Source organism: Neolamprologus brichardi, chromosome 18 (genome assembly GCF_056152115.1).
Source record: "Neolamprologus brichardi isolate AB-2024 chromosome 18, ASM5615211v1, whole genome shotgun sequence".
In the NCBI taxonomy this organism is placed as follows: Eukaryota; Metazoa; Chordata; class Actinopteri; order Cichliformes; family Cichlidae; genus Neolamprologus; species Neolamprologus brichardi.
In genome coordinates, this window is record NC_142121.1 from 21593315 (window position 1) to 21617807 (window position 24493).

At 41.4% G+C, this 24493-nt stretch overlaps 2 protein-coding genes and 4 non-coding genes across 6 annotated transcripts; 1 reads left to right on the forward strand and 5 right to left on the reverse strand.

Moving 5' to 3' along the window:
• Nucleotides 1-6948: 6948 nt before the first annotated feature.
• On the reverse strand, nt 6949-10516 carry tmem275a (transmembrane protein 275a). The gene is made up of 2 exons (XM_006786473.3): nt 9964-10516; nt 6949-9202 (listed from the first exon to the last, which is right to left on the reverse strand). Exon 2 carries the CDS (start codon nt 9162-9164, stop codon nt 8544-8546), a length of 621 nt encoding a protein of 206 aa, XP_006786536.2. The 5' UTR covers nt 9165-9202; nt 9964-10516; the 3' UTR covers nt 6949-8543.
• A 1348-nt stretch (nt 10517-11864) lies between these two features.
• Nucleotides 11865-17522, reverse strand: kncn (kinocilin). The gene is made up of 5 exons (XM_006786474.3): nt 17180-17522; nt 15072-15140; nt 14904-14975; nt 13415-13508; nt 11865-12196 (listed from the first exon to the last, which is right to left on the reverse strand). Exons 1-5 carry the CDS (start codon nt 17325-17327, stop codon nt 12127-12129), a joined length of 453 nt encoding a protein of 150 aa, XP_006786537.1. The 5' UTR covers nt 17328-17522; the 3' UTR covers nt 11865-12126.
• A 3362-nt stretch (nt 17523-20884) lies between these two features.
• On the reverse strand, nt 20885-20956 carry trnag-ucc (transfer RNA glycine (anticodon UCC)). Its single transcript has one exon. It is a non-coding gene; the product is annotated as a tRNA-Gly (tRNA).
• A 301-nt stretch (nt 20957-21257) lies between these two features.
• On the reverse strand, nt 21258-21331 carry trnai-aau (transfer RNA isoleucine (anticodon AAU)). The gene has a single exon. It is a non-coding gene; the product is annotated as a tRNA-Ile (tRNA).
• A 2315-nt stretch (nt 21332-23646) lies between these two features.
• trnaw-cca (transfer RNA tryptophan (anticodon CCA)) lies at nt 23647-23718 on the forward strand. Its single transcript has one exon. It is a non-coding gene; the product is annotated as a tRNA-Trp (tRNA).
• Nucleotides 23719-23998: 280 nt separating this feature from the next.
• trnap-agg (transfer RNA proline (anticodon AGG)) lies at nt 23999-24070 on the reverse strand. Its single transcript has one exon. It is a non-coding gene; the product is annotated as a tRNA-Pro (tRNA).
• Between the last annotated feature and the right edge of the window lie 423 nt (nt 24071-24493).

Consider the following 24493-nt stretch of genomic DNA (forward strand, 5'->3'; position numbering starts at 1 on the left):
AAAAAAGAATAAGTAGTTCGTCATTCTGTCTTATTTCTTTTTCGTCTCTAAGTTCAAGGCCGGAGCTGGACTTCTTTTCAGTATGCGTTAGATGTCTTGTCCTGGACACGTCAGCTGTCCATCATAGGTTGTTTTGGATGACAGATTTAAAGGTGACTCACCAGCAGCTTACTTAATGATGTGGCAGATGTAAGGTTGCTTTGTAGCTGTAGGTTGTTTCACTGAACAGTGCCCTGCATGTTCTGTGACTCTCCTTGTTTTAAAAGAAAGCTTGCAGAGAGCACATATGTAATAGATTGTAGTGCACACAGATACACACCACAAGCTGACCAAGGAGTTACAGCTATGGGGGGAGGGGAGGAGATTATGTTTTATTATACATACCATCACTAGCTGTAATCCACTTTAACAGGGCTTTGCTTGCTGACATGCTTTAGATAGGGCACACAACTGAAAGACAGAAACTATCCACTCAAAGTCATGCCTAAAATTAACATTGTTAACTTGTTAAACTTTAGCCCATGCGTCAGTTATGACCACACAAAAATGACCGTGTGGATTTTGAAGCTGAATCATCAACAGTGTAACTATGGGAATGAACAAACGAGAAGTAAAACAGTTTAACAGAAGCAGAAAAGCCTCTCGTTCTCCAACCACTTACTCTCTGTTCTTTTAATCAGCCAGTGACTGATCTTACTGACTTTTTATTACAATGATAATAATGATAAGGAGTTGAACTCCCAAAGATGGAATCTTAGGTACATCTTAGGCCTCTGCAGGGTTCTTGTCTATATCAGATGTTAAGATGTTATACAACTAACTAGCAGTGAGCTAAAAGGACACATTCTTTGGATTTATCCACTTGTATCACCTTATAAAAGCATCATATTGTGTTTGATTTCATGACAGTAGCATTTTATTTATATTAGCAAATGCTGAATTATGCATGACACATACTGATCGCTTCACGTTGCTTAGCAACCACCTAACAATGGGGTAACATGGCCTGTTTTTTAACCTTTATGCATCTACAACACCTTATAACTCCTATAGTTTTAATTTCAGAGCAAAAACATCTCATTTATGGATGAAAAAAATGTAATATACATTTCTATCAGCCACTTAGTTACCATGTGAACCACATCTTTTCTCAACAGTGTAGGAACTGGGCATGCAGTATTTGTACTAATATATCAGTGTTTCAGAGTGTCAGGAGGGTTTTGCATAATTATGGGAAATATGTGACAAGATCAGCATAATCGCTGTCGACAGACTCATGTTTTAATAGTTTAAAAATACCTGTTTATGCTATTTTCATTAAGTCCCTGGAGAAATGAACCAAGGCTGCATAACTTCACACATCTCTGTGGCTACGTAACTGGCTTTGAAAACAACTGTGAAGCTGACATGTGAATTCTGTTGAAGCAGCTATGGTTGACATTAGTTTACCGTTCCCACTTAGAGTCAATATTTATAGTCTGTTCGCAGTGTTATACTATCAGTAGCACGCTCTTGGTAATCAGTCGCTTTGTCAACAGTCAGTTCCAATAAAACAGAACAGCATTTTTTTTGGAAGGACAGAGTGGTCGCGTGAGCAAAGGAAGCCACGTAAATCATATTTACTTTTACAAACTTGCCAAGTAAAGATCCAAATGAGGCCAAGTACCGGCCTACAGGTAAAAGACTGTAATTAAATTAAAACTGAGAATACACTGATGCCTCAAATATTTGCTTTAAAGTTGCCGGCCACCGGCTGCTTGGTTGGAACAAGTAGATGCACAAACCTTAGTCTGGGTTGTGAGGGTATCTCAACAAGATCTTGTGATAGATCCAGAGGAACAACCGAATGGAGGGAGGGAAGTAGGGACAATACTGAGGCTGTCCCCTGTAGGCCTCATACCACATAAAGATCTGATTATTCCCTCCTTTTGGCTGGCTTTGCAGAGTGGACAGACAGTGGACTCTGTATTTTTTTTCCTCTGTTGAGCAGTGTGGACTCTCCTCCAGCCAGTGCCCAGCAATTTAAGGGAAGCTGTTGTTTTGGAGAGCCACTGTGGGAAAGTCATTAAAGTGTAAAGCATCTCTCTTTTATTTCTTTCTAAAGGAGTCCTGGAAGAGGCTTCCACTAAGGCGGTGGATGTTAATGAGTGCTGACACAGATCGGCCACCCCCACAGTGCCGTGTGTGCCGATAGCCGCTGCCATGGCAAACGGATTCTCTGCAAGAAAAACCAGCCTGCCGGACGCTCACTGAAAATGGCTTCAACTCCTCCACAGGTGGCCAGTGTCTACATATACCAGCAAGCTACTAAATCAGGCCTTTTGTTCCTCCAGGAAAGTGCCTTTGACTCGCTGAGGTGGTGGTTGTTGGTCAGTACTGTGCCATGTGCTCCAAAGATCAGCTTGTCAGTATTTATTTACAGATGATCAACAGAATATCTGATACCCAAAACATGACTCCCCCCCCCCCCCCCCCCCCAAAAAAAGTGTCCTCTCACTAATCATGTCATCATTATTTCATGCAATATATAATTAAGTGGCACAGTAGACATTGCACAGGTAATCAGAAAAATACCTCTCATCCTTTCTCCGGTGAAATGACCCTCATTAACAAAGCATTACAAAGCCACAAAACAGACCTAACAACATGCTGCGATCAATGTACAAGTAGCAATTTGCACTGACTCTAAGGCCAGAAGATTGCCTGTACTGCAGAAACCCATGAGGGCAGTTCCCTTTTATGCAACCTTAACTGCTGCGTATAAAACAATTAGATGTGGCAAACACTGAAAAAATAAGCTGACATCAGTCTGATGTTGATTTCCGGAGTTTGACAGTGACACTCAAATGTAGAGCAGAGAAACCGGTCTGAAGCAGTCTGCTGGGGAGAGTGGTGTTTTTCATCGTCTGCATTTCTTTTAAAAAGAGGGGCCTCTGCTGGAATCAAGCGGTACCACATGTTGTTTACCAGCCATTTTTTTTGCACCCCAGGACATCCCAATACAGTATTCACTTGGCCCATTCTGTTCTGTAACCAGAGCATGTTAGCTGTCTCATTAAACATAATCCTTAAATACAGACTGTATTCTCACGAGACAACGGGGGTGCAGTGCTCGCAGAGCTCTAGAAAGCACGTGAATATCACCACAGTGTGTTATTTTGACTTGCATGACCCATGAGTTGAATATTTGCAGAGTAATCAGCCTTAAATATCAGCATACACACACACAGCACTGTTCTATTTTTAGTTTGTCTATTGATCTGCTTGGTTAAACAGTCGATCGCAAGCTAAAGGATAACATTCACAGAACAGTTCAAAGACCCATACCGGAGGTAAAGAGACACTGTCCACGCTGTGTGCATAGCAGCCAAGCATTACTGAAGCAAATCAAATTTCAAATTCAAATTTGTGTGTGAAAGCAGCATTGATTGGCTTTGTTAATGGCTGGATATAGGAGAGAATGATTGATTTGACTGCTTCTGCGCTGATGCTTTTCACGCGCGTTCTGCCCGTCACTAGAGTTGCTGTGCTTTGTTTTGTTCTTCTTCCCAGTACTGCGCCGTGCTCCTACTACTGTGTACGTTTCCTTTTTGCCAGGGCCCACGTAGATTTGTGAAAAGCCAGGTTACGTAACAGCCCCGGCCACTTGAATATGCTGCCATTTACTGGGGGGTGAATGGAGGAGTTAAGAACAGCAAGGGAGCCATTGTCAGGGTCATTGGTATGCAGAACACTGCGGCATTACTATTAGGACCCTCGTCAGTTTTGATGAAAATCTGCTGTATCTTTGCCCCCTGATCTGTGAGGCGCTTTCTTCTCCGTGTCGCCCTCGGACTATTCCTGTTGGAGACCAACTGAAACAGCCAGGCAGTCACGAGGCCCGCCCATACAATGCTCTTGGCGAACCAAAACAACCTTATCATATCAGCAATGCGAATAAAGTCAACTCTGATATGTTTTCACGTTAAATCACATGTTGAAAGGTACTCAGTGCACAATCTTCAGTAAACACTTGACTTGCAAGGTTGCACAAGGCCTGAAGTATTTTCACAAGTGCAGCAAAGGACTAACTGAACCTTTGAAGGTGGCCACACAGCAGCAAAAGTCATCATTTTCTCCTGCATTAAACCTGATTGCTTTATATTCTGAAAGAGCAGTCTGTGATATCATTATTGACATGGAGAATAATAAGAATTCAACATGCATTTTCATCCTTATGAAAATAACCACCCTCCTGGTTCATTTTAGTCTAAACACAAGGGTTCACCCATCTCCTCCATCTTCCCTCTCCTCCCTCCCTGTCTGTCTTTTGGAAGCGGAGCGAACTGGGTTAGGGTTATATAACCGATGTCTGTTCTCATAGATCCTCAGCAGCTCGTCTTCCCCTAATCTTTTCAGCTTGATTACACCCTCCTTTCCCTCTCCTCTGCCGACTCATTCAACTGAGAGCCTTCCCATGCACAAGCACGTCCACGCGGGAGCGCACGAGCAGTGCATCAGGATCCGCCACACTCCGGTTTGGAGCGGATGGGACGCTTGTTTTTTGCAGGTGTGAGCATGAGTGTGTGCAAAAGCTGTTTTGTCGCTGTGCCACATCTTGTCATGATGAGGAAGAAGACGAAGGCTTCGTCTGAGGTCAGCTGTGTATGCTCAGCAGTCCTGCCTCGTTTTAGCATCTCTAACAATCAATATTGGTCTGGTTGATGTTTGTGAGGGGAAACAGTTACATTTTTACTGTGCACTCTTAATATCTGACATACCAACACACAGTGGAGCTGAAAGAAAGCAGCTGGCAATGGATGTGTTCTCACAGTTTATCGCAGTGGATGTAAAGTGCAAACAAAGCAATGTTTCACAATGTGCCAACATTTACTACCACTTGTTTACTGCGTGCCTCTGCTTCTATGAATGTTCTTTCACTTCAGCTTTCTGACAGACTTTAGACATACTGCTTTATTCTGATACAGCAAAAATCAGCAGTCACAAGGTACACATGCAGGATGAAAAAAAAGAAGAAAGAAATCCAGGTCACAGGCTGAAGGCGGTGTGTCTGCTAAGGGTGTTTATCATTACCCTTAATCTGGTACAAAGCACTGATGCAAAATCTGTCCAAGAGTTATATCTTGATTTCAGCAATAAGGAAGACTTCCTTCTTGTACTGTGGAGCTGTAAAACCACTATCTGGCTGGTGATGAAAACCCCAAATGAAAATGATCCACTTTTTATAGCCTCCCCATATTACAGTGGACATTGACTATGTTGAGGAAATCACGGCTTTAATCACTATAAAAATGACTTTAAAAGCAGTCTGTGTGGACACAGGTGAGTTCAAGGGTCAAAGGGCGATATCCATTTGTTTTTTTTCATGGCATGTAAGCTGAACTAGTGCAGTTAACGTGACCGTCCCATTCCTGAACTTTGCCCCCACAGGCCATAAAAATGTGAATATTCCTACTCAGCCTGCAGCTTTGCCACAAACCCATTCACCTTCAAAAGGTGGTAAATCTTCCAGCCTTCAGGTGGATAAAGGTTTAACGTGTTATACAAACCTCTTCACTCCAGGCCAAGAGGCAGAAGATGGTGGGAACATGTTTGACAGAGGTCCGAGGGAAATGTTTGGGACAACATAAACCTGGAGTGGTTTTCATGTTTTTGCAATATACCAACTGTTCTGCCGCAGGTTTAATCACAGAATCCCATTATACGCAGTCGATGCGTGACTGACACGGCGTCTTGGCCGAAGTCCTCGTCTGGTTCATCCAGTAACTGTGACCAGCCTCCACCAACCATCTGCTGCTTCAAACTCTTTACCTCACTGTCACTGTAAACGGATGTGTGTTACTACCCGGTGCATCGGGCATCATTCGAAATACATTTATTAGAAAACCAAAGTATAACGAGATTTTTATATTTTTGCTACATACTAATGCCTCAAAATCTCTTTAGGGTTTCATTAGTGGTGCTGCCAACCCAATACTCACTGTATCAGGAATTTAGCAAAGGTATTGAGTCGCTTTTGGAGTCTGAGGAAAACATCCTGGGTCCATTTTGTCATCTGTGAGCTTCCACGAAAAGTAGAGCACTCCAGATTTGTGCCTTGATCATCCTGTGTGTACAAAACGGGAGTGGGGGCAAGCGATGGTCTGCTACCCTGATTAGAGATAATTATCAGGTGAGATTGCCAAAAACGGTTTCTTGTCACGTTTTCATACTCTTTCTAGGAATATGATGGAGACTGCAGACATTTGTGACAGCTTCCTCTACTGATCTTTGAATGCCAGTAATTTTTATGTGGATTCAAATTCGCTTAAATATAACCCACTATAAGACTGGTTAGTGTGATTCCCACAGGAGAGGCTTGTTATGAGCGACTGACATCTCTTGGCTTGTTGTAAAATGACAGCCGCTTTTCTGTAACCTCACTGAAATGCATACATGTGGTTCTAGCGACCTCCAGTGGTAGCAGCTTTGAGCGCATACGCAAACACTTAGCGGAAGAGCCAGATGGACCTCATATGGAGTTCTTCACTCAAGGCCATCTTGATGTAATGTGTTCGGGTAGATGCAACATTTCTGGTTCTTCACAGCAGATTTTCAGCCAGGCTGCCTGACTGAAACACTCAGTTATTCAATCAATCAGTCAACTGACAGAATCTAACCACAAAAATGGTAAATAACGCAAAAGCTTGCAGATTTGACCCCCTGTTCTTTACCAGCGTAATTTGGGTGTCTTCAGGCTTTGCACTGCTGCTGGGAAAAATAAAACAAGCAAAGAAACTGGGGTGGACACTCACCTCTATTTTCAAATGTGCCATAAACTTAAAAAAAACAAAAAAAACAACAATTGTTATAATTAGTATATTAACAGTAATGCAGGTCATTTTTTAGTGGAAGAAAACTGCACAAGAAATATAAACTTGAAAAGTATTTTTTACAGAAAGAGCCTGTTTTATTTATGCCTTTTGAAGAAATCACATTGGGTTAGGAACCTTTAAATTAGTCTTGACAAAAATATTCTATCCTTTACATATTTTTTTGTTTAACATTTTCTATAGGTGCTACACAATTTAAAACACACAGACAACATTAATCATTCACATCAGGGTGTTTGCTTTCCCGTAACCCATTTTCTGAACATGCAAAATTAAGCTTGACACTCTAATTTGGCATCAGAGGCGAACTCTGAAGGAACACCAACTGGCTTTTTTTTAAAAATGTCAAACAGTGTCTGTTTGTCTGTATGTATGCAACTGCTACCTCATACAGACTTCTGAGAACATCCTGCATGCATTTATAACACAAAAAAAACACAAAATCACTGAGTCTTTCTTAACAATGCTGAATAGAAATCTGGAGCCAAACAAAGGCTTTCTGCAGAAAACTGCTGTTGTGCACTTTTTTATAGCCCTCATTAGTTTGATCCTGATATCTCAGTCTAAGGCAACTTTTCCTTTCAAAGGAAATCAGGGGTTGAATGTCTACTAGGCAGATTTAAACTGACACGAAGCCATCACAGTGACGGGGAACAGATGCATTTTATATAATTGGAATATCTAAACTTCTTGGCTTTTCAGTGCTGTCAATGTTAGGTCCATAGGAGGAAAACATCTCCTGTGAAATTCCTTTGTTCACATTTAGAAAAGATGCTCTTATAGCACTCTAAAAAAGTAATGAAATGCACGCTGAGTAAGAGGAGAAAGAAATCCTTGCTCTGACTGGATTATGCATTAGGAACTATCGATTAAAGCTCTGATCAACATGACCTTAAACTGATGGGGTTGCCTTCGATTAAAAGTTTAACATGTCATAAACCCGCCAGATGAAAAGAGAGAAACATAATATTCACAGCATTGATGATGGTATTCGTTACATCAAACTACAGAAATAATGACTTCAAACAACACTGTATATAGTTACACGTGTACACATTGCAATTGGCTATTGTGTGGTGCAATCCCTTTGCATTTCAAGGGAATATTGCTTTGGCACATGTATGACCTATAATAGCTTACACCCCCAAAACAAGCTGAGCACTGAGCATGGCACACAAAATGCCAAATGTTATTAAATGCGTTTCCGTCCAGTTTAGCTACTGACCTTTCACGTGTAAAGTTTTCAGAAGAAATAAATAATCAATGTTTAGTCTTTTTTGTTAGTTAGCCCTCTAAAGTCACTGCTGAGAGTTGAGGTTTCCATTAATCAGAACAAGAGTGAAAAAGAGTGTTTAAGGTTTCAGACTCTTTGACTTCTTCATGAAATCAGTTCATAATGCCCCACATTAAAAACAAAGAGCAGTAAGAAAACGACACGAGAGAGGTAGGAATTTAAATTCCGAAACCTTTGATCCACAAATACTTGCATGCTATTTACCAGTTGGCACGGCAAGAAAGTAAATAAATGAATAAATAAAAGCATAACTTTTGACACCTTTTCACAACCAGAAATATGGCAGTACGTAAACTAGAGAATACAATCACACCCAGCAGCCCTTCTGCCCAGAAGGATATTTACACTGGTAGCATAGACTAAGAGTTTCTGCCCTGCTAGGTGACCACTTCTTCACGTGGTAGATTGAGCTTCACCTCCCCTCCTGCTGCTGCGGAGGTTGAGTAGACTGCGGTGGCAGAAACACAAGACGGCCCGTTTGTCTCCATGGTGAAGAGCTTGCAAGGTCCCGGCAGGGCTGCATCAGCATCAGGAGCCTCCTTTTCTGAGCTGGATGCCTGGGATGATGCAGGGGAGGATGTGGGGCTCAGCTGCACAGCTGTAGTGTCCTGCAGTGTGTGCTCGCTGGTCTCTATTTCAAACGCTGCCCCGCCAGCCAGCCCGCCGTGTCCCATCAAGCCAGCCCCTCTGCCCCCAACCTTGGACCTCCGTGAGCTGTGTGGAGGCGGGAGTCGACTGCACACGCAACACGCTCCGAAAAAGGAAAAGGCCACCAGCAGCAGGATAGGTCCGATGATGATTGGGGGGTTGGCAGAAGGCATCAGTGTGCTGAAGGCGAATGCTCCCACCAGGGTGATGTTGAGTCCAGCCAGCATGATGCATAAGCCACAAGCACAGCAGAGTGCCGGAGAGGGCAGACCATGAGGGCGAGACTTCCTTTTCTTCTGGGGCTCCTTTTTAGGCACAGGGGTGCCGGTGTTTCTATCAGCGATGACCATGGTTTCCCCTCCAGGCTCTCTGGCTTTCTATCTTCTATCTTTTTGTAGATACACAAAATAGAGGAAAATAAGCTTTTTTAAGTCATTACAATGGCACTGGTGTGCACATGTAGAAAAGCTCTGTCAATCAGTGAGCTTTGATCTGTCACCTCATTGCGCTGCTACACCTACAGAATACAGATATGAGAACAGATTCTAAAAAGTTGAGTGAGCAGCACTCAGGTAGTGGTCATCTATTGGTGACACCTGCATAACATGTGAAGACAGCTGGCCACTGAAATCTTCCTAAATCAATTACACTTCTGTTTAAAAAAAAAAAGGATCTAAACAGCACCTGTACAACAGCTGCATGGACGGGCAATTCACTCTAGATGGCCTAAAATAAGCTCCGTTAACAAAAAAAGGGAAGCATGAGCCCATTAAGAAAAATCCTCAGTGGTACTTAATAACATGTCTTTAAGATGCATCCCTATTTATTTTCTCTTAAACTGTGTACAGTCACCGTGCAGCTGCTTCATTCATGCCACCCAAGCCACTAGAGGAAAGGCTGTGAGTGTTTAGTTGCAATCAAATGAGCCCTTTCATTCCAGCATGCGCCCATTGAAGAGCAGACAGGAGACCTAAGCAGAGGGAATGTGTGAAAAATATATTTTTGTAAATATGTGTCTGTAAATGACACATTTACAGACCGTTAATAAAACAGGTTTTGCTTGAGAGGCGTTTAAATGCGCCTTTACTTCCACTGATGTTGCATTTCTGCAAAAATTAAACCATGAAAGAAGGGGGGGGAGACACTCACCCTTTAGGTTGATGCACTGAAGGTCTTTCCATTGTTTGATCAGCAGATTTTCACCGCGGTTACCGGTCTTCTAATTAAGGGGCGAAATAACGCTGATGACGCTGAAAGGGCGAATCAGCACCAAACGAACGATTTTCATCCTGTTCTCGTGGCTTCACAGTCCTGAGGGCACAAGTCATGAAAGCCCTTCAATCACTGGCTCAAGCAAACACACACGTACAGACACACATACACGCGCACACACGATTCAAGGCGACCGACAAGATAAAATCCGAGAGTGGAAAAAAAGAAGAAGAAGAAACAGGCAGAAGATCACTTAGGTGAAATGGCATTTCTTAGGAGCAGACACGCAGACACACCGCGCGCTGCTGCTCCAGATGTGGACCGAGCAGCACGTAACACCTGACAGGTCAGCCCGAACCGGAAATGGTGTTCCAGACATCTCTGTCTGTGTGAAGCTGTCATATTTTCATTCATTCATATCTGAACTGAGCATATTCCCTCCGTCGCCAGACCGCTGGATGCGAAGCTCGTTCCCGAGCCACCCCTGTGTGCGCGAGTGCGCAAGTGGAGGAGGGGGTGATGAAGGTGAAAGCTGTTGCTCTCTGCCTTCAGCCCACACCGCAATGTTGCTGATTCTTGAAAAAGGAAAAGGATTTTAATTTATTCCACACAGCTCTCTCGAATATAATTTTTTTTAATCTAAAATTATTATTTATTTATGCTGTGTATTATTTTATAATATAATTCAATATGAATATTTTTCTGTTAAAATATTTATTTATTTAATATTATAATAATAATATAATAGAAAAATAGAAAACATATTATATTCATTCATTTTGTATTATTTTATGTAGCTATTTATTATTTTACTATAATTCAATATGAATATTTTTCTATTAAAATATTTATTTATTTGTTTATCTATTATTTTATATTATAATTTAATAGGCAAAAATATTGTATTTCTTTATGTGACTATTTGTTATTGTATATTATTTATATGAATATTTTCTATTAAAATATTTATTTGTTTATTCATTTTGATCTTTTTTTGATCATGTAGCTCATGATGAAGATAATGATCCAGTGTCTACATTGTTGGCTATCAGCTTAACTGGTAATAAATCGAGGATAGCTATTATTGGACCAACTTTTGGCTTGCTGTGGTAAAAGATGAGTCATCAGAACTCAAAAGGGTCACGACCTTTGCAGTAAGTCAGCTAGTTTGCAGCTACTGAATCTATACATGACAGCAAAAGTGTGTTAGTAACAAAACAGTCCTTTAAATGTTTTAAAATGGTTTAAACCTTCTTGTTGCCACCCAGGTTATTTACTTATCCTGTAAAATATGGACTATATTTGTGTATGCAGTTCATTACATGCTCCTCCACTGTCTAACTCCCAGACACAGGGGGATTGTGGTGTTGTGATTTGAGGCTTGACAATCAAGCTGCACCGCAGACTCCTCGGGGCTCCTGTTGTGCACAGCTCATGAACACAGCTCGGCATTATTCAGCCTCACAGCACGTTACACTTTTTTTGTTGCGCTTTCTCCCGGTGCTGTCCTGAATATCAATGTATTACGTTTCACTGCGGAGGGGGTGGGTGGGTCGCAGGTCACTGTGTGCACGCCATGGATGTTGCCACGTGTGTGTATGTGCATTCATTTATTTGTGTGTGTGCTACTCATGGAAATTACAGGCAGGGGAATTGAACAATATCCAAAACCCATCATCGCTTAATGAGTGTCATAATTTTATAATTGGTGGCATAGAGCATTGTACCATGATTAGAGGAGCTGCACAGGAGTTGGACTATTGGGCCTAATTTGCTTCACTCAGTGTCAGGATGTAAAATAGGAAACAAAACTCCACTAATGATCACAATCTCTGGATGTTTATTAGATGACATGCTGTTTTATATATATATATATATAATGAGGTGATCTCAGCTAACATGATGAGCTGATATCACAAATGAACAGGAAAACGAGATTTATAAAGATCTACACAGCAGAGAGATTTACACAGCAGTACTATTTTGTACTAAGTGTGAAGGAAGATCAATACAGAAAAATTAAGCTTCTTCTGCAGAAGTTGCAACCTTCTGCATCCGGCTTCCTTCACATGGAGCGGCCAGTCTTGCTACGTGATGACCTCATGGCAGATCTTGATCTGAAGGTTTTAGTTTCCGTCTCGATAAGACATCCGGCATGTCCGCAGAAGTCCTGCAAAAGACAGACGGATCAGTCATGAGGGAAGCTCGCGTTGTGTTCGCTGAACTAAAACCTTTTCCTTGAGATAACTGAGATTTTAGATGATCTGCACTACGTAATCCCTCATCTGTTAAATAACTGAGCCAAACAGTGCATCAGTGTGTTATCTGGTTTGTTTTTCTTGTTTAAATGAGACTATAGTGCTGAAGTGTGACTTCAGTTGTCTGGCTTTCAAGATGCTACACATTGAAAAGTACTCTCTTTCACAAATGTCAGTGAAGACCTGAAAAACTGCTTCGTTTTGAAGGTCAGTGCAGACTCTGCTGTCTGTTTGTTGTCACACAGGACAGCGCATGAAATGCATGATGACATGATTGAAATATATGCGGTAGCGCCATTGCCATAGTAACAAAATTAAAAGTGAGTGACTTTGAAAAGGAGGTGATACTTGGTAATGTTCACTTTCAAAAGCCCCCCATTCTCCTCTAAATTGCTTGTAGTCAGCCAACAAAAAGCCCCACGTCATTATGTAAGGCGTTTTGTTGATTCTTTTCTTGACAGTTTGGCTATGGTTTAAAAAAAAATGTCTTTAACTCTCAGAAATAATAAAGGTAACCCTTACCTGTCTGGATAAACCTAGTTATAAAGTCATTCAAATGGAAAAGTAGAGACTGAAAGGAAGACAGCATTCTCTAAGTAGCGCATGTCATCAGAGTGAGACTGTCACATAGTAACATTTCAGTGTTTTTTCTCGATGTTACTTTAACACCTTAGTGTTTATATTGTAATTTAAAAAAAAATAGCAAACAGTTAATTAATATAAGGCATAAAGAGCAACAAGAACTACCAATCGGACGACATAGCAGATCTGTACATATCAAGATTCTGAGTAAAGCCCACGATAGTACTGCATGTGAGATATACTGCACTACTATGGAGTTGCTGGCTTGTGTATTATCACAGCTCTCAAAGGTTTTTGAACTTTTTCCAAGATCCATTCATGCCCAGATTAGATTTTTATAAGTCTATCAACACGCTGACTAGTTTCTGCAAAATGTGATTCATACTGCAAAGCTTAGGAAATTAAAAGTACTCTTATATCCAGGAAACATAGCATTACAGTCACAGGAACTATATTCCAGATAAGGTATATTGAAATGCCTTTCGGGTGTACTGTGGTACCATTCACATCCTTATTTTGATCATGTATAATTATCAAAGGAGACAGACCCCTCATCCGGGTTGGCTTCAGCTATTGTTCCAGCCTCCACAAAGGTTCCCATACGACTCTTAGACCGTTCCAGATTAATCTGACTGTGAGTCCCTGGTAGGACAACAAGAGAGCATGGAAGCATTAAGTGTAACAGTACATGTTTAACTAGCACGTGAAACAATGAGCACTAGATCAGAAGGGTTATACAGAGGGAAAAACACTTATTTGGATTGTATAGTCACATATATGTATATAACATGGGCCTTAACAATTAAGGCAGATAGTTTTAAATGAACGCTTAACTTAAACTAAAAAGACCATAGCAGATACAGGTGTGGTTAAAAGTTTACATACATTCATTCACTCCTCATGGGCATGAATATCATGGTAGTTTGGGCTTTTAATGATTTCTTTGAATTGTTCTTTTTCCAGATTGGAATGATTGTACAGCATACATGTACTTTTCAGTCGAGCTTGAAGTTGATGATTTTGGACCCGGGGCTTCTTTCTTGGTCACCACTCTCTCAGTCCATGTTCTCGTAACACTCACTTCACTGAACAGTAACACTGGTGTTCCAGCAGTTTCCAGTTCCAATGTTGACACATCCAAATAACTTGCATTTATGAAAATTGCTTGAACTGATTATGTTGGAATCTGCGGTTGTCTAGAAATCACTCCAAGAGACCTTTTCAACTTGTGTAAATCTACAATTCTGCTTCTTAGATCTTCACTGAGTCCTTTGGACTTTGGAGTGAGTGCTATCAAACAAATACATTTTAAGCTGGCAAAGATGATCATGATCATGATGACTACTGAGAAGTAAACAGACCTTGGCCTTGTCAAGTTAAAAGACAGTGCGCATGAAAACCTATGCTCATAAGTGTAGGTATAAGCAGCTCATCTAAGTGCAAGAATATAGCTTCAGAGAGGGAATTTTAGGACGGGAATGCAGGCATTCCTGAATTTTCCTGTGATTTTGACCTTCACATATGATTTCAATAAGTTTTAATATGCAACATTTAACTCAAACTGATAAAACGAAACAAAGACACATAATTTGCAAATGTTTCACTCAGTCTGGTAATAGTTTCCATGTTTGAAGTCAGCATGTCAAAAACATGAACCTACTTTCACTGGAGCACAAACATGCACAGATGCACAGTTGGCTGCACAGCGCTAAAACTGTATGCAGACAAACGTTTCCCCTGGCTCATATTTGTTAACAATTAAGTGAAAAAAAAAGCAGTTAGGAAAGAAGGAAATTATATTATTTTTTTTAAGCGCACTCAGTGAGACATTAGACAGATGGCTGAAGCGCTATCTCTGATAACAGCCTGAGCACAACATCTGCCTCGCTGCTGTCAACTCTGCAGTGTTTCTACAGGTGTCTGAGTTTTTATCAAACAAATAAGGCGCATAGACTCAATGCAGATCAGTATCAAGTGCCTTTGAGTGTTATACGATAGCATTATTAACTCACTGGCTCGCTCCTTCATTTCACCCACCTTCTCGTCTCAGTGTCTCAACTGGCTGATCGGGAGCAGGATTGGCAGGCGCGGGGTGCACTCTGAAGTTCGCTGAGGATTTTAGCCAAAATGCCTTTTATTGTTATCGTGAACACACTTACAAATAATAGCATTAAAAAATATACAGGTATATATCAAACTGCTTACGAAAGGATGGAAGGATGTGGTTGATGTTCAGCCAAGCTTTTATGAAGGGGTAGATTGCTATTAGCAGGCCTGGAAAGCACAACAGTCCAATAAATTTATTAATTAAGGCCTGGCTTTACTCTAGTTCCCTTATGGTTGAAAAGCAGCAGATTTACTGCAGTGTTAGTGCAGATAACTGTCACCACGAGAGAGGAAAGCATTTGGTGCTGCAGATGCAATGAGAAGCTTCATTAAAAATGGGCATAAATTGTAATAGTGTATTAAAAAATACAAATTCAATCACCTGCATGGACTAATTCACACCAATCAGTGTAATTTATTTTGTTCAGTTGTTTGAAATGCAATCTCACTGCCTCCGGCTCCCGTGAGCCTTAACGGCTCATAAAAATAACAGTTTTTAATAGAAGTTTCCATACTTGGAGACTTTGCGGAGAAACAATAAGGGTGTTTGATGAAATATCTATTCCCAAACTGAAATCCACTCGACAAAGCCTTAAGATTATTCTCAGCGCAGCAGCTACAGTGTGCGATGTTTCGTTCAGTTCGACTCAAAGTACAAAGTAATATCTGAACCGCTGGGCTCGTGTGCCTCTCTGTGGCACTGCGCTCCAATTCAAACGTTATTGATTTCCCTCTATAAGCCAGAAGATCTGGCATTACACCCCCGGCAAGTCCTGAGGGTGGCTGTGATGCATGTTTGTGCTTAAAATGTCATGAAACTGCGGAAGGAGTGAAAACAATCTGCTGAGAACACTCTGTTCATACTCATTAGTCAGCCTATGTGTTGGAGGCAGCATCGCAGCACACAAGCCCCAAAACACATAATTAGATGCTACTCAGCTGCACAAATGCTGCCAAAGCGAATGTTTCTGTCAAGTGGCTGTGCGCAGTGTTGATTTGTCAGATTCTTAGCGCACATTACAAAGTCAAATTTGTTACTGAAAGATGATCAACTCATCAGAAAGGATGTTTTTTGCATTAACTATGCATGCACTCTGATGCCGTCGTCCTGTGATTGAAAACCCTGCCCTTTTGCTCCTTCTCTCCAGGAAACCAGTAAAGACACTCCTTTATCTTGGCAGCCCAGTTCCTCTGGCTATCAGCTGGCTCCAGTTACAGTGCTGTATCAAATGAATGAGGGATAGAAAACTGACACTGACCGCTGATCTTTCACCTGAGTTTTTGACATTTCATTTAAAATGGATATTCCAGCAAGATATAAATGTGCGCTCCCTCACTTTTTTGGCCTTCTTGAATTGGATTTTTAGTGAATTAACAAATTAACTCACTCACAAAGAAATGCACTGTGTAATAATCTCTCCGGTGATGCACCTTAATGTTTAGATACAACTATTCCCTAAAATCTTCTGTTTAACCTCTTAATATGCAACGTATCACTGGTAAACCCTCCCGGGCCAGGGTTGGATTTTATTTTAGCTAAATGCTACATGTTAAATTAGAAAACCGCTGAAATGTTGCATTTTAAATTTTGGCACTACAGTTTTTCTTTTAACGGCTTTTCCCAGTTGAGCCTCATACACAAACAGAAACCAATATATCGATCGGACTCTACCTAACACCACATGGGTCACCATACGACCAGGTAAGCTGTTAAAAGGTTAAAAAAAAAATGTGAAAGCCACAGAAATAGAGCATAATAAAATACACTGTATGGTAATAGCAGAAGTTTTAGCATCAAAAACTGCTTAAAGTACCTGAAGTAAAACTACAAATTTTGCAAAACCTTAGCCAATATTATTGTGTTAATAATGTGTATTAATATGTATCAAATGATGTGTATAATACGTTATTTTGGGGGGCACAGAGAAGGCCAAACATATCATATGTGCTCTCTCAAAAGAGTGCAGTTGGAGTTTGTACTCAGTTATAAATTTCTTGCATGAACCTCTGTTGTATGAAAGTTCAGGGCATCAGTGCATGAGAGACAACAGATCTGTCATGACCTCCTGAAAAATGTCATAAGTTAAAAGTTACACACAGCAATAGCAAATAGCAGGTTTAATAAACAAATGTAATCCAAATATCCAGAATCAGCTTATTACCCTCCCTATAACTGCATCACCTAAAAAATCTTAAGACACACTCACCGAGGCCCCCCGCTCCCAGGAAGATACCTCCGACTGCATCAGCATCGCATTCCCTGGATACCCCAATGATGATGCAGCCCGCCACAATGCTGAGCAGGGCTGAGCCTACCCGTAGCCCGTGGTACTCTCCGGTGCTGACAGGGTTCATTCAGCACGTGGATGCTCCCCACCTGCTCCCCCCACCACATGCACTGAGGAGCCCCGACACTGTGCTCTGCTTTAACTTGGGCCCTCAACTTTAATGTCCCCGAGCCTCACCCCGCGTCGTCTTTCACTCTCAATGATGCAGAAACACTTTCTCTAGTTAAGTCTCAGTCGCTATATTCTGTTTCTTAAGATACCTCATGCATCTTTAAAGATAGAGCTCTGGTTTCCATTGACATAGAAAATTAGAAAACTAGTGGCTCTGACTCTTTTGACAGTGAAACCCATGCTACAAATCTGATTATAGTCCTCCGGCATCAAGTATCAGGGCTGCAGCAAATACCCTAATTGCAATTCTCAAACTGTTAACAAGTCTTGTAGAGTTGCAATGTGCTGAAACTTAAAGGCGAGGTATGGCAGCATGACTAAAAAGGCAGCACAGAGGAAACTGTGACAGAGAGACAGTTAGATTACGCTACTTGTCTGATTTGCCTGTGAGCTTGAAGGGAATGTGTAATGAAAGGTTCAGAGAGTTCTCCATGTGGTGGGGGCCCGAGGCCATCCACAAAGGCATGCAGTTGCCATAGGAATAGCATATCCATGGCAACGGGGGAGGAAGGGTGGGTGGGGGGTTAGAAGGATTAACACCGGTGAGTTGGGTAACAAATGAGCATACTGGGTGGAAGAGAAAGTGACACATTTACTGTTAAGAAAGTAAACTCCATCTTTTCTGGATGATTGCATGTATTTTTAATCAATGCTGGTAATGCGGTTCCCATGTGTGTGTGTGTGTGTGTGTGTGTGTGTTAGTGACACAGCAAATAATGGCTGACAATAATGACTCTTGACAGCCTTTGTGGTATGTCAACCTTTAAAATCAAGCTAACTTGCAAGGAGCTGCAAATCCCCAGGAGTGAACCAGCCTTCCGAAGAGATTTATCAAGTCCTTTGGGGTCATCCGTCCCCAAACAGACCAGAACATAAAAATGCCACATTACACCAGAGACTCATGAAACATCCCCATCATGGTGTCGCAGAAACTGAAGGAGCACTTCTGAAGGACAGAGCTGTAGTTTCTGCTCAAGGTATTTGTTTTTTCATGCTGTGCCCCAGCAGAAAGAGAAGCACTAGAAGTCCTGAATCTCCTGCTGTTTACAGATTCTGATGGGCTAACAAACTGAATAATAATACAGAGTCCTGTATACATCTGATCATTCATTGTGGAAAATAACCACAATTGTCCATGTATTTCTTTTCTGATTATACAATTCACAGAGAGGTTGGGGCCAACTGAGCTCTTAGAGGGTGAAAGGCCAGGATACACTATGGACAGTGTTGGGGAGTAACGGAATACATGTACCACCGTTATGTATTTAAAATACAAAATATGAGTAACTGTATTCCGTTACAGTTACAGTTTAAAAAGGTGGTGTTCAGAATACAGTTACTTTGTTGAAATAAAGGGATTACACGGCGGTCTTTTCCTGTTTCATATGTTAGGCCAGACCTTCCCAAAGTGTGGGGCCCGCCCCCTAGGTGGGGCACAGAGGCATTGCAGGTGGGGGCTCGGCATCAAAAGGGGGAAAAAAACAAAACAACGCTTGGACACTGCTAGCACGGGGCGCATACACAAACGCAAAGCAGGAGATGAAGCATAGAGGAATATGTTTCCAAACCAACTTCATTCTAAGCCAAAGACTAGAAAATATGGTGAAGCAAGTGCCAAGGTAGGTCTCCCCTGCAAAATTGGTTTTCCCTTAGTCTGGAGCATCGCTGGGCTGTTCAAATCATGGACAAACAGCATCCCACATTCTTGATTTTTAGTTCACAAACACTTCTTGTGATGACTAACTACTCCTGACATTTTGGAGATGTTAGCTCTTTATACAGTAAAGTTACAGCAGGATACAAATAACATCAGGCTGATCCTGCCACGATTTGTTCCCCCTGTTTAAATCCCGGACTAACAGTATCCCACAGCTGTTTATGTTTTTAGACCCATTTTGCACAGAGAGGCGCACAGCTGACGTGAAAAAAGGCGCACACCTTTGACGTTGAGTGACAAACTCTGTATTCCTCGTTGACAGTAAACGCAAAAAATGAGTTTTAAAAAATCTCCATTTTCGGTGATTCGAAACGCCGTTTACGTGTGGACAAAACAGCTGCGTTTTCAAAAATACCCGTGTAGGTGCGGACATAGCGTAAAAGAGTTAGTAGTTTATTTCCTTACTACCTGCAGATTACTTGTATTTGCTTAATTGTTTACTAAATGTTTGAGGTGTGAAATAAACAGCAATTGAGCAAAATATGGGTGCAAACATTTTTCTTGTAAAACAAAGGGGGGCCCCTCTCTATTTTTTGTAATTCCACGCCGGTGGAAACCCAAACAAAACACGCATTAGGAGGCTCAAATGCCTGTGTCTCAATCTTGTGTCTCATAATGACGTGAAGAAATATTTTTTAAAATGATTTAATATGAAGGCAATAGGCAGAGTGTTACAGGCATCGCCCTAAAGAATGTAGCCTCACGGGCAGTGTAGTCCGTGCTGCAGGGAGAATGGACTGCCATGCCCGTTATGTGTCTGTGAGCGTGAGGGAGGGAGAAAAAGGAGAGTGGAAAAGTACGAGCTGTCAACGAGCAGAAATGGGAGCTGGAAGCATGTAAATATAATAATAACCACTGCAGCCAAAAAGAGTGCCTGAAGAACCCCGTTGTAAGTAAGCTATTAAGGCTCGACTGTACGCTGTGTTCGTGGTTTCCTCCGAAACAATAAGTTCCGCTGGAGCAGCCTTTCAACTCCTCTCTCTGTCTCTCACTAGCAAAGTTGACCCAGACAACAAAGTAAAGCTAGTTTTTGCCCGACACGGAACCCACGTATTAGCCAGAGGTCTCTTTACTACGGTTCGGAGCCTCGGAATAATTTTCTATATGAGATCGCTGCAAAAAGCGCAGCCTTACCTAATGTCCACCCTACTGTTACTCATTTTATATTAAGAGTTAAAAATGTAGTTGGTATTGGTATGGCGAGTAACCTTCAGTAATAGTAATAAATCACACAGCAATAGTACATTCATGTAGTTGTAAAGAAGCATGATAATATATTAAGTAATCCAAAGTATTCAGAATACATCACTCTCATTGAGTAACCTAACGGAATACGTTACAAAATACATTTTGGGGCATGTATTCTGTAGTGGAATACATTTTAAAAGTAACCTTCCCAACACTGACCGTGAACAATGTTGCCCTTTTATCTATCACAGGGCTAACACAGGGAGAAAGATAAACCATTCATGGTCATATTGACACCTCAGCTAACCTAACCCATGCACTGTGGGAGGAAACCGGAGTAAATCCACACAAGCTTTCACCCAAGAGAGCATGCAAACTCCACATAGAAAGGAACAGCCAGCTAGCTGAGTCACACCCAGACTGTCATATGTGTTATATGAATGTTAACATATGCACATGCAGTATTACCTTACGATAACATTTTCAACTACTGTATTTTTATGGATTTGGAAGAAATTAATTTTTTAAAAAAAAGAAAAAAAAAAGCCTGCGTTGGCCGGGAATCGAACCCGGGTCAACTGCTTGGAAGGCAGCTATGCTAACCACTATACCACCAACGCCTCATGCTAAGAAGGCTACTCAAATCCACTTCAATCCATACCATATAGTTCATATGAACTATATGTATATTTATATTTTATATATACTACATATTATGGATTTTCGCAGTCTGTCTACATAGTAAATATTTGGTGTTCTAGAAGTGTCTATATTTGGCTATAACATTATTTTATTCTATTTTTTCGCCGAACCAAATACATCCATACTGACACGGCTTGTTTTCACACCGTAATAAAATCGGGCTCGTTATTTTCAAGCAGCAAAATAATGTTCCCAAAGAAGGGAAAAAGAACGTAACTGTGGCCCGTACGGGGATCGAACCCGCGACCTTGGCGTTATTAGCACCACGCTCTAACCAACTGAGCTAACCGGCCACTTGTCAAATTCGCAGTGATACGAGTCACTATATACAAATGACTAATGGACAACCAGCCCCAAAGTTTTGACTGTCTTACTTAAAAACAGGCCTTCTGATTAGGACTTATTACGGAAGAGGATTAGGGCCACTGGAAAAAAAAAGTGGGCACTCTTTCTTTCCAGAATTCTGAGAAAAAAGTCAGAATTCTGAGGTTTTTTTCTCAGAATTCTGGCTTTAATCTCAGAATTCTGAGAAAAAAAGTCAGAATTCTGAGATTAAAGTCAGAATTTTCACATTTCGAAGTTTTTCATAAGATATTACTTAGTGACCAGTGTTGGGAAGGTTACTTTTAAAATGTATTCCATTACAGAATACAGAATACATGCCCCAAAATGTATTCTATAACGTATTCCGTTATGTTACTCAATGAGAGTAACGTATTCTGAATACTTTGGATTACTTAATATATTATCATGCTGTTTATAACTACATGAATGTACTATTGCTGTGATTTATTACCAGTGTTGGGAAGGTTACTTTTAAAATGTATTCCATTACAGAATACAGAATACATGACCTAAAATGTATTCTGTAACGTATTCCGTTACGTTACTCAATGAGAGTAACGTATTCTGAATACTTTGGATTACTTAATATATTATCATGCTGTTTACAACTACATGAATGTACTATTGCTGTGATTTATTACTGTTACTGAAGGTCCGCGGCTCCGAACCGTAGTAAAGGGACCTCTGACTAATACGGTGGGTTCTGTGTCGGGCTCGTAGCCGAAAACTAGCTTTACTTTGTTGTCTGGGTCAACTTTGCTAGCGAGAGACAGAGAGAGGCGTTGAAAGGCTGCTCCAACGGAACTTATTGTTTTTGGAGGAAAACACGAACACGGCCGTGTACAGTCGAGTCTTAATAGCTTACTTACAACTGGGCTGTCAGGCACTCTTCTTGGCTGCAGTGGTTATTATTATATTTACATGCTTCCAGCTCCCGTTTTTGCTCGATGACAGCTCGTAGGCTACTTTTCCTTTTTCTCCCTCCCTCGCTCACAGACACATAACGGGTATGGCAGTCCATTCTCCCTGCAGCACGGACTACACTGCCTATGATGCTACATTCTTTAGAGCTATACCGGTAGCATTCTGCCTATTAGCTTAGCACAACAACAACAAAAAGACCTCTCTCACCCAGGAAACACGCAGAGAGAGCGTCACCCTGTAACCATGGCAACCGTAACGCTGCCGCCTGGAACAACAGAAGTAGGTGTCAAAAAAAAACCCAAACAGTCCTGACCCGCCACAATATGAAACAGGAAAGTACCGCCGTGTAATCCATTTATTTCAACAAAGTATCTGTATTCTAAATACCACCTTTTTAAACGGTAACTGTAACGGAATACAGTTACTCACATTTTGTATTTTAAATACGTAACGGAGGTACATGTATTCCGTTACTCCCCAACACTGTTTATTACTGTTACTGAAGGTCCGCGGCGCCAAACCGTAGTAAAGGGACCTCTGGCTAATACGGTGGGTTCTGTGACGGCTCGTAGCCGAAAACTAGCTTTACCTTGTTGTCTGGGTCAACTTTGCTAGCGAGAGACAGAGAGAGGCGTTCAAAGGCTGCTCCAACGGAACTTATTGTTTTTGGAGGAAAACACGAACACGGTGTACAGTCGAGTCTTAATAGCTTACTTACAACTGGGCTCGTCAGGCACTCTTCTTGGCTGCAGTGGTTATTATTATATTTACATGCTTCCAGCTCCCGTTTTTGCTCGATGAAAGCTGGTACTTTTCCTTTTTCTCCCTCCCTCGCTCACAGACACATAACGTGTATGGCAGTCCATTCTCCCTGCAGCACGGACTACGCTGCCTATGATGCTACATTCTTCAGAGCTATACCGGTAGCATTCTGCTTATTAGCTTAGCACAACAACAACAAAGGCCTCTCTCACCCAGGAAACACGCAGAGAGAGAGCGTCACCCTGTAACCATGGCAACCGTAACGCTGCCACCTGGAACAACAGAACACAGCTGTCAAACAAAACCCAAACAGTCCTGACCCGCCACAATATGAAACAGGGAAGTACCGCCGTGTAATCCATTTATTTCAACAAAGTAACTGTATTCTAAATACCACCTTTTTAAACGGTAACTGTAACGGAATACAGTTACTCATATTTTGTATTTTAAATACGTAACGGCGGTACATGTATTCCGTTACTCCCCAACACTGTTAGTGACACAAGCTAAAGACTATATGCAGCCACAGCACAGCATGCCCACCTTTATGATAGACATAAACGATCCATGTGCCACGGACCTCGTGGCGCAACGGTAGCGCGTCTGACTCCAGATCAGAAGGTTGCGTGTTCAAATCACGTCGGGGTCATTCCTTTTTTGTTCTACAGTAAAACGCACGCTTAAATTGTAATCTTCTGTCTTACAAGTTGTTACTTGCCGCGTTTGCACGCATGGTAATTAAGAATACAGTGTTTTTCTTAAGAGATCGACACTGCTGCAGCGGTGAAGATTCTCACTCTGAAGAAGCTTTGTCTTATAATCCTAAATATCATCGCAACTGCATTTAATTACGTATCTGCGAAAGCGATATTGGCAACGTTAACAAGGAGAATTATTAACAGCAATTCAAAATAAAAAAGTAAAACGGTGGGCTCGTCCGGGATTTGAACCCGGGACCTCTCGCACCCTAAGCGAGAATCATACCCCTAGACCAACGAGCCAGCTCGAAATGCGGGATCGTCGTAATCCAACAAAACCAACAACAGGTCCTGAGCTCACAATTAGTAGTAGTTTCAAATTAAAAATCTTTATGTTACGTGTAACTGCAGTTGTTTTTGTTAGCTATAGATCTCTACATGAGTTGGTAAAAACAAGGAAAACAAACAAATAATAAACTGTTGTTATTATTCGGCCGACTGGCTAGTAAAAATGGATACAGAAAGTGTAATGCTAGGGCCACGGGAGGATTCATCTCAATACAGATAAATAAGGCTCATTAAAAAGTGTTTACCAGTCCGACTAACTTTACCTGATTTATTTTACCTCGAAGTTTGCCCGGGGCCTTGGCTTTAGCAAGCAGCTGGCTCATACTCTTACATAAACTTTATAATTACTCAGCACCACATGCATTTCGGGTCTTGGGG

Bases quoted from the DNA above. Each gene is read 5' to 3' on its own strand.
- tmem275a (XM_006786473.3), bottom strand. From the start codon at position 9,164: ATGGTCATCGCTGATAGAAACACCGGCACCCCTGTGCCTAAAAAGGAG.
- kncn (XM_006786474.3), bottom strand. From the start codon at position 17,327: ATGAACCCTGTCAGCACCGGAGAGTACCACGGGCTACGGGTAGGCTCA. The intron at 15,141-17,179 runs GTGAGTGTGTCT...TGTGCTTTCCAG, and splicing joins CCTGGGAGCGGGGGGCCTCG to GCCTGCTAATAGCAATCTAC. The intron at 12,197-13,414 runs GTCTGTCTCCTT...TGTCTTTTGCAG, and splicing joins GAAGCCAACCCGGATGAGGG to GACTTCTGCGGACATGCCGG.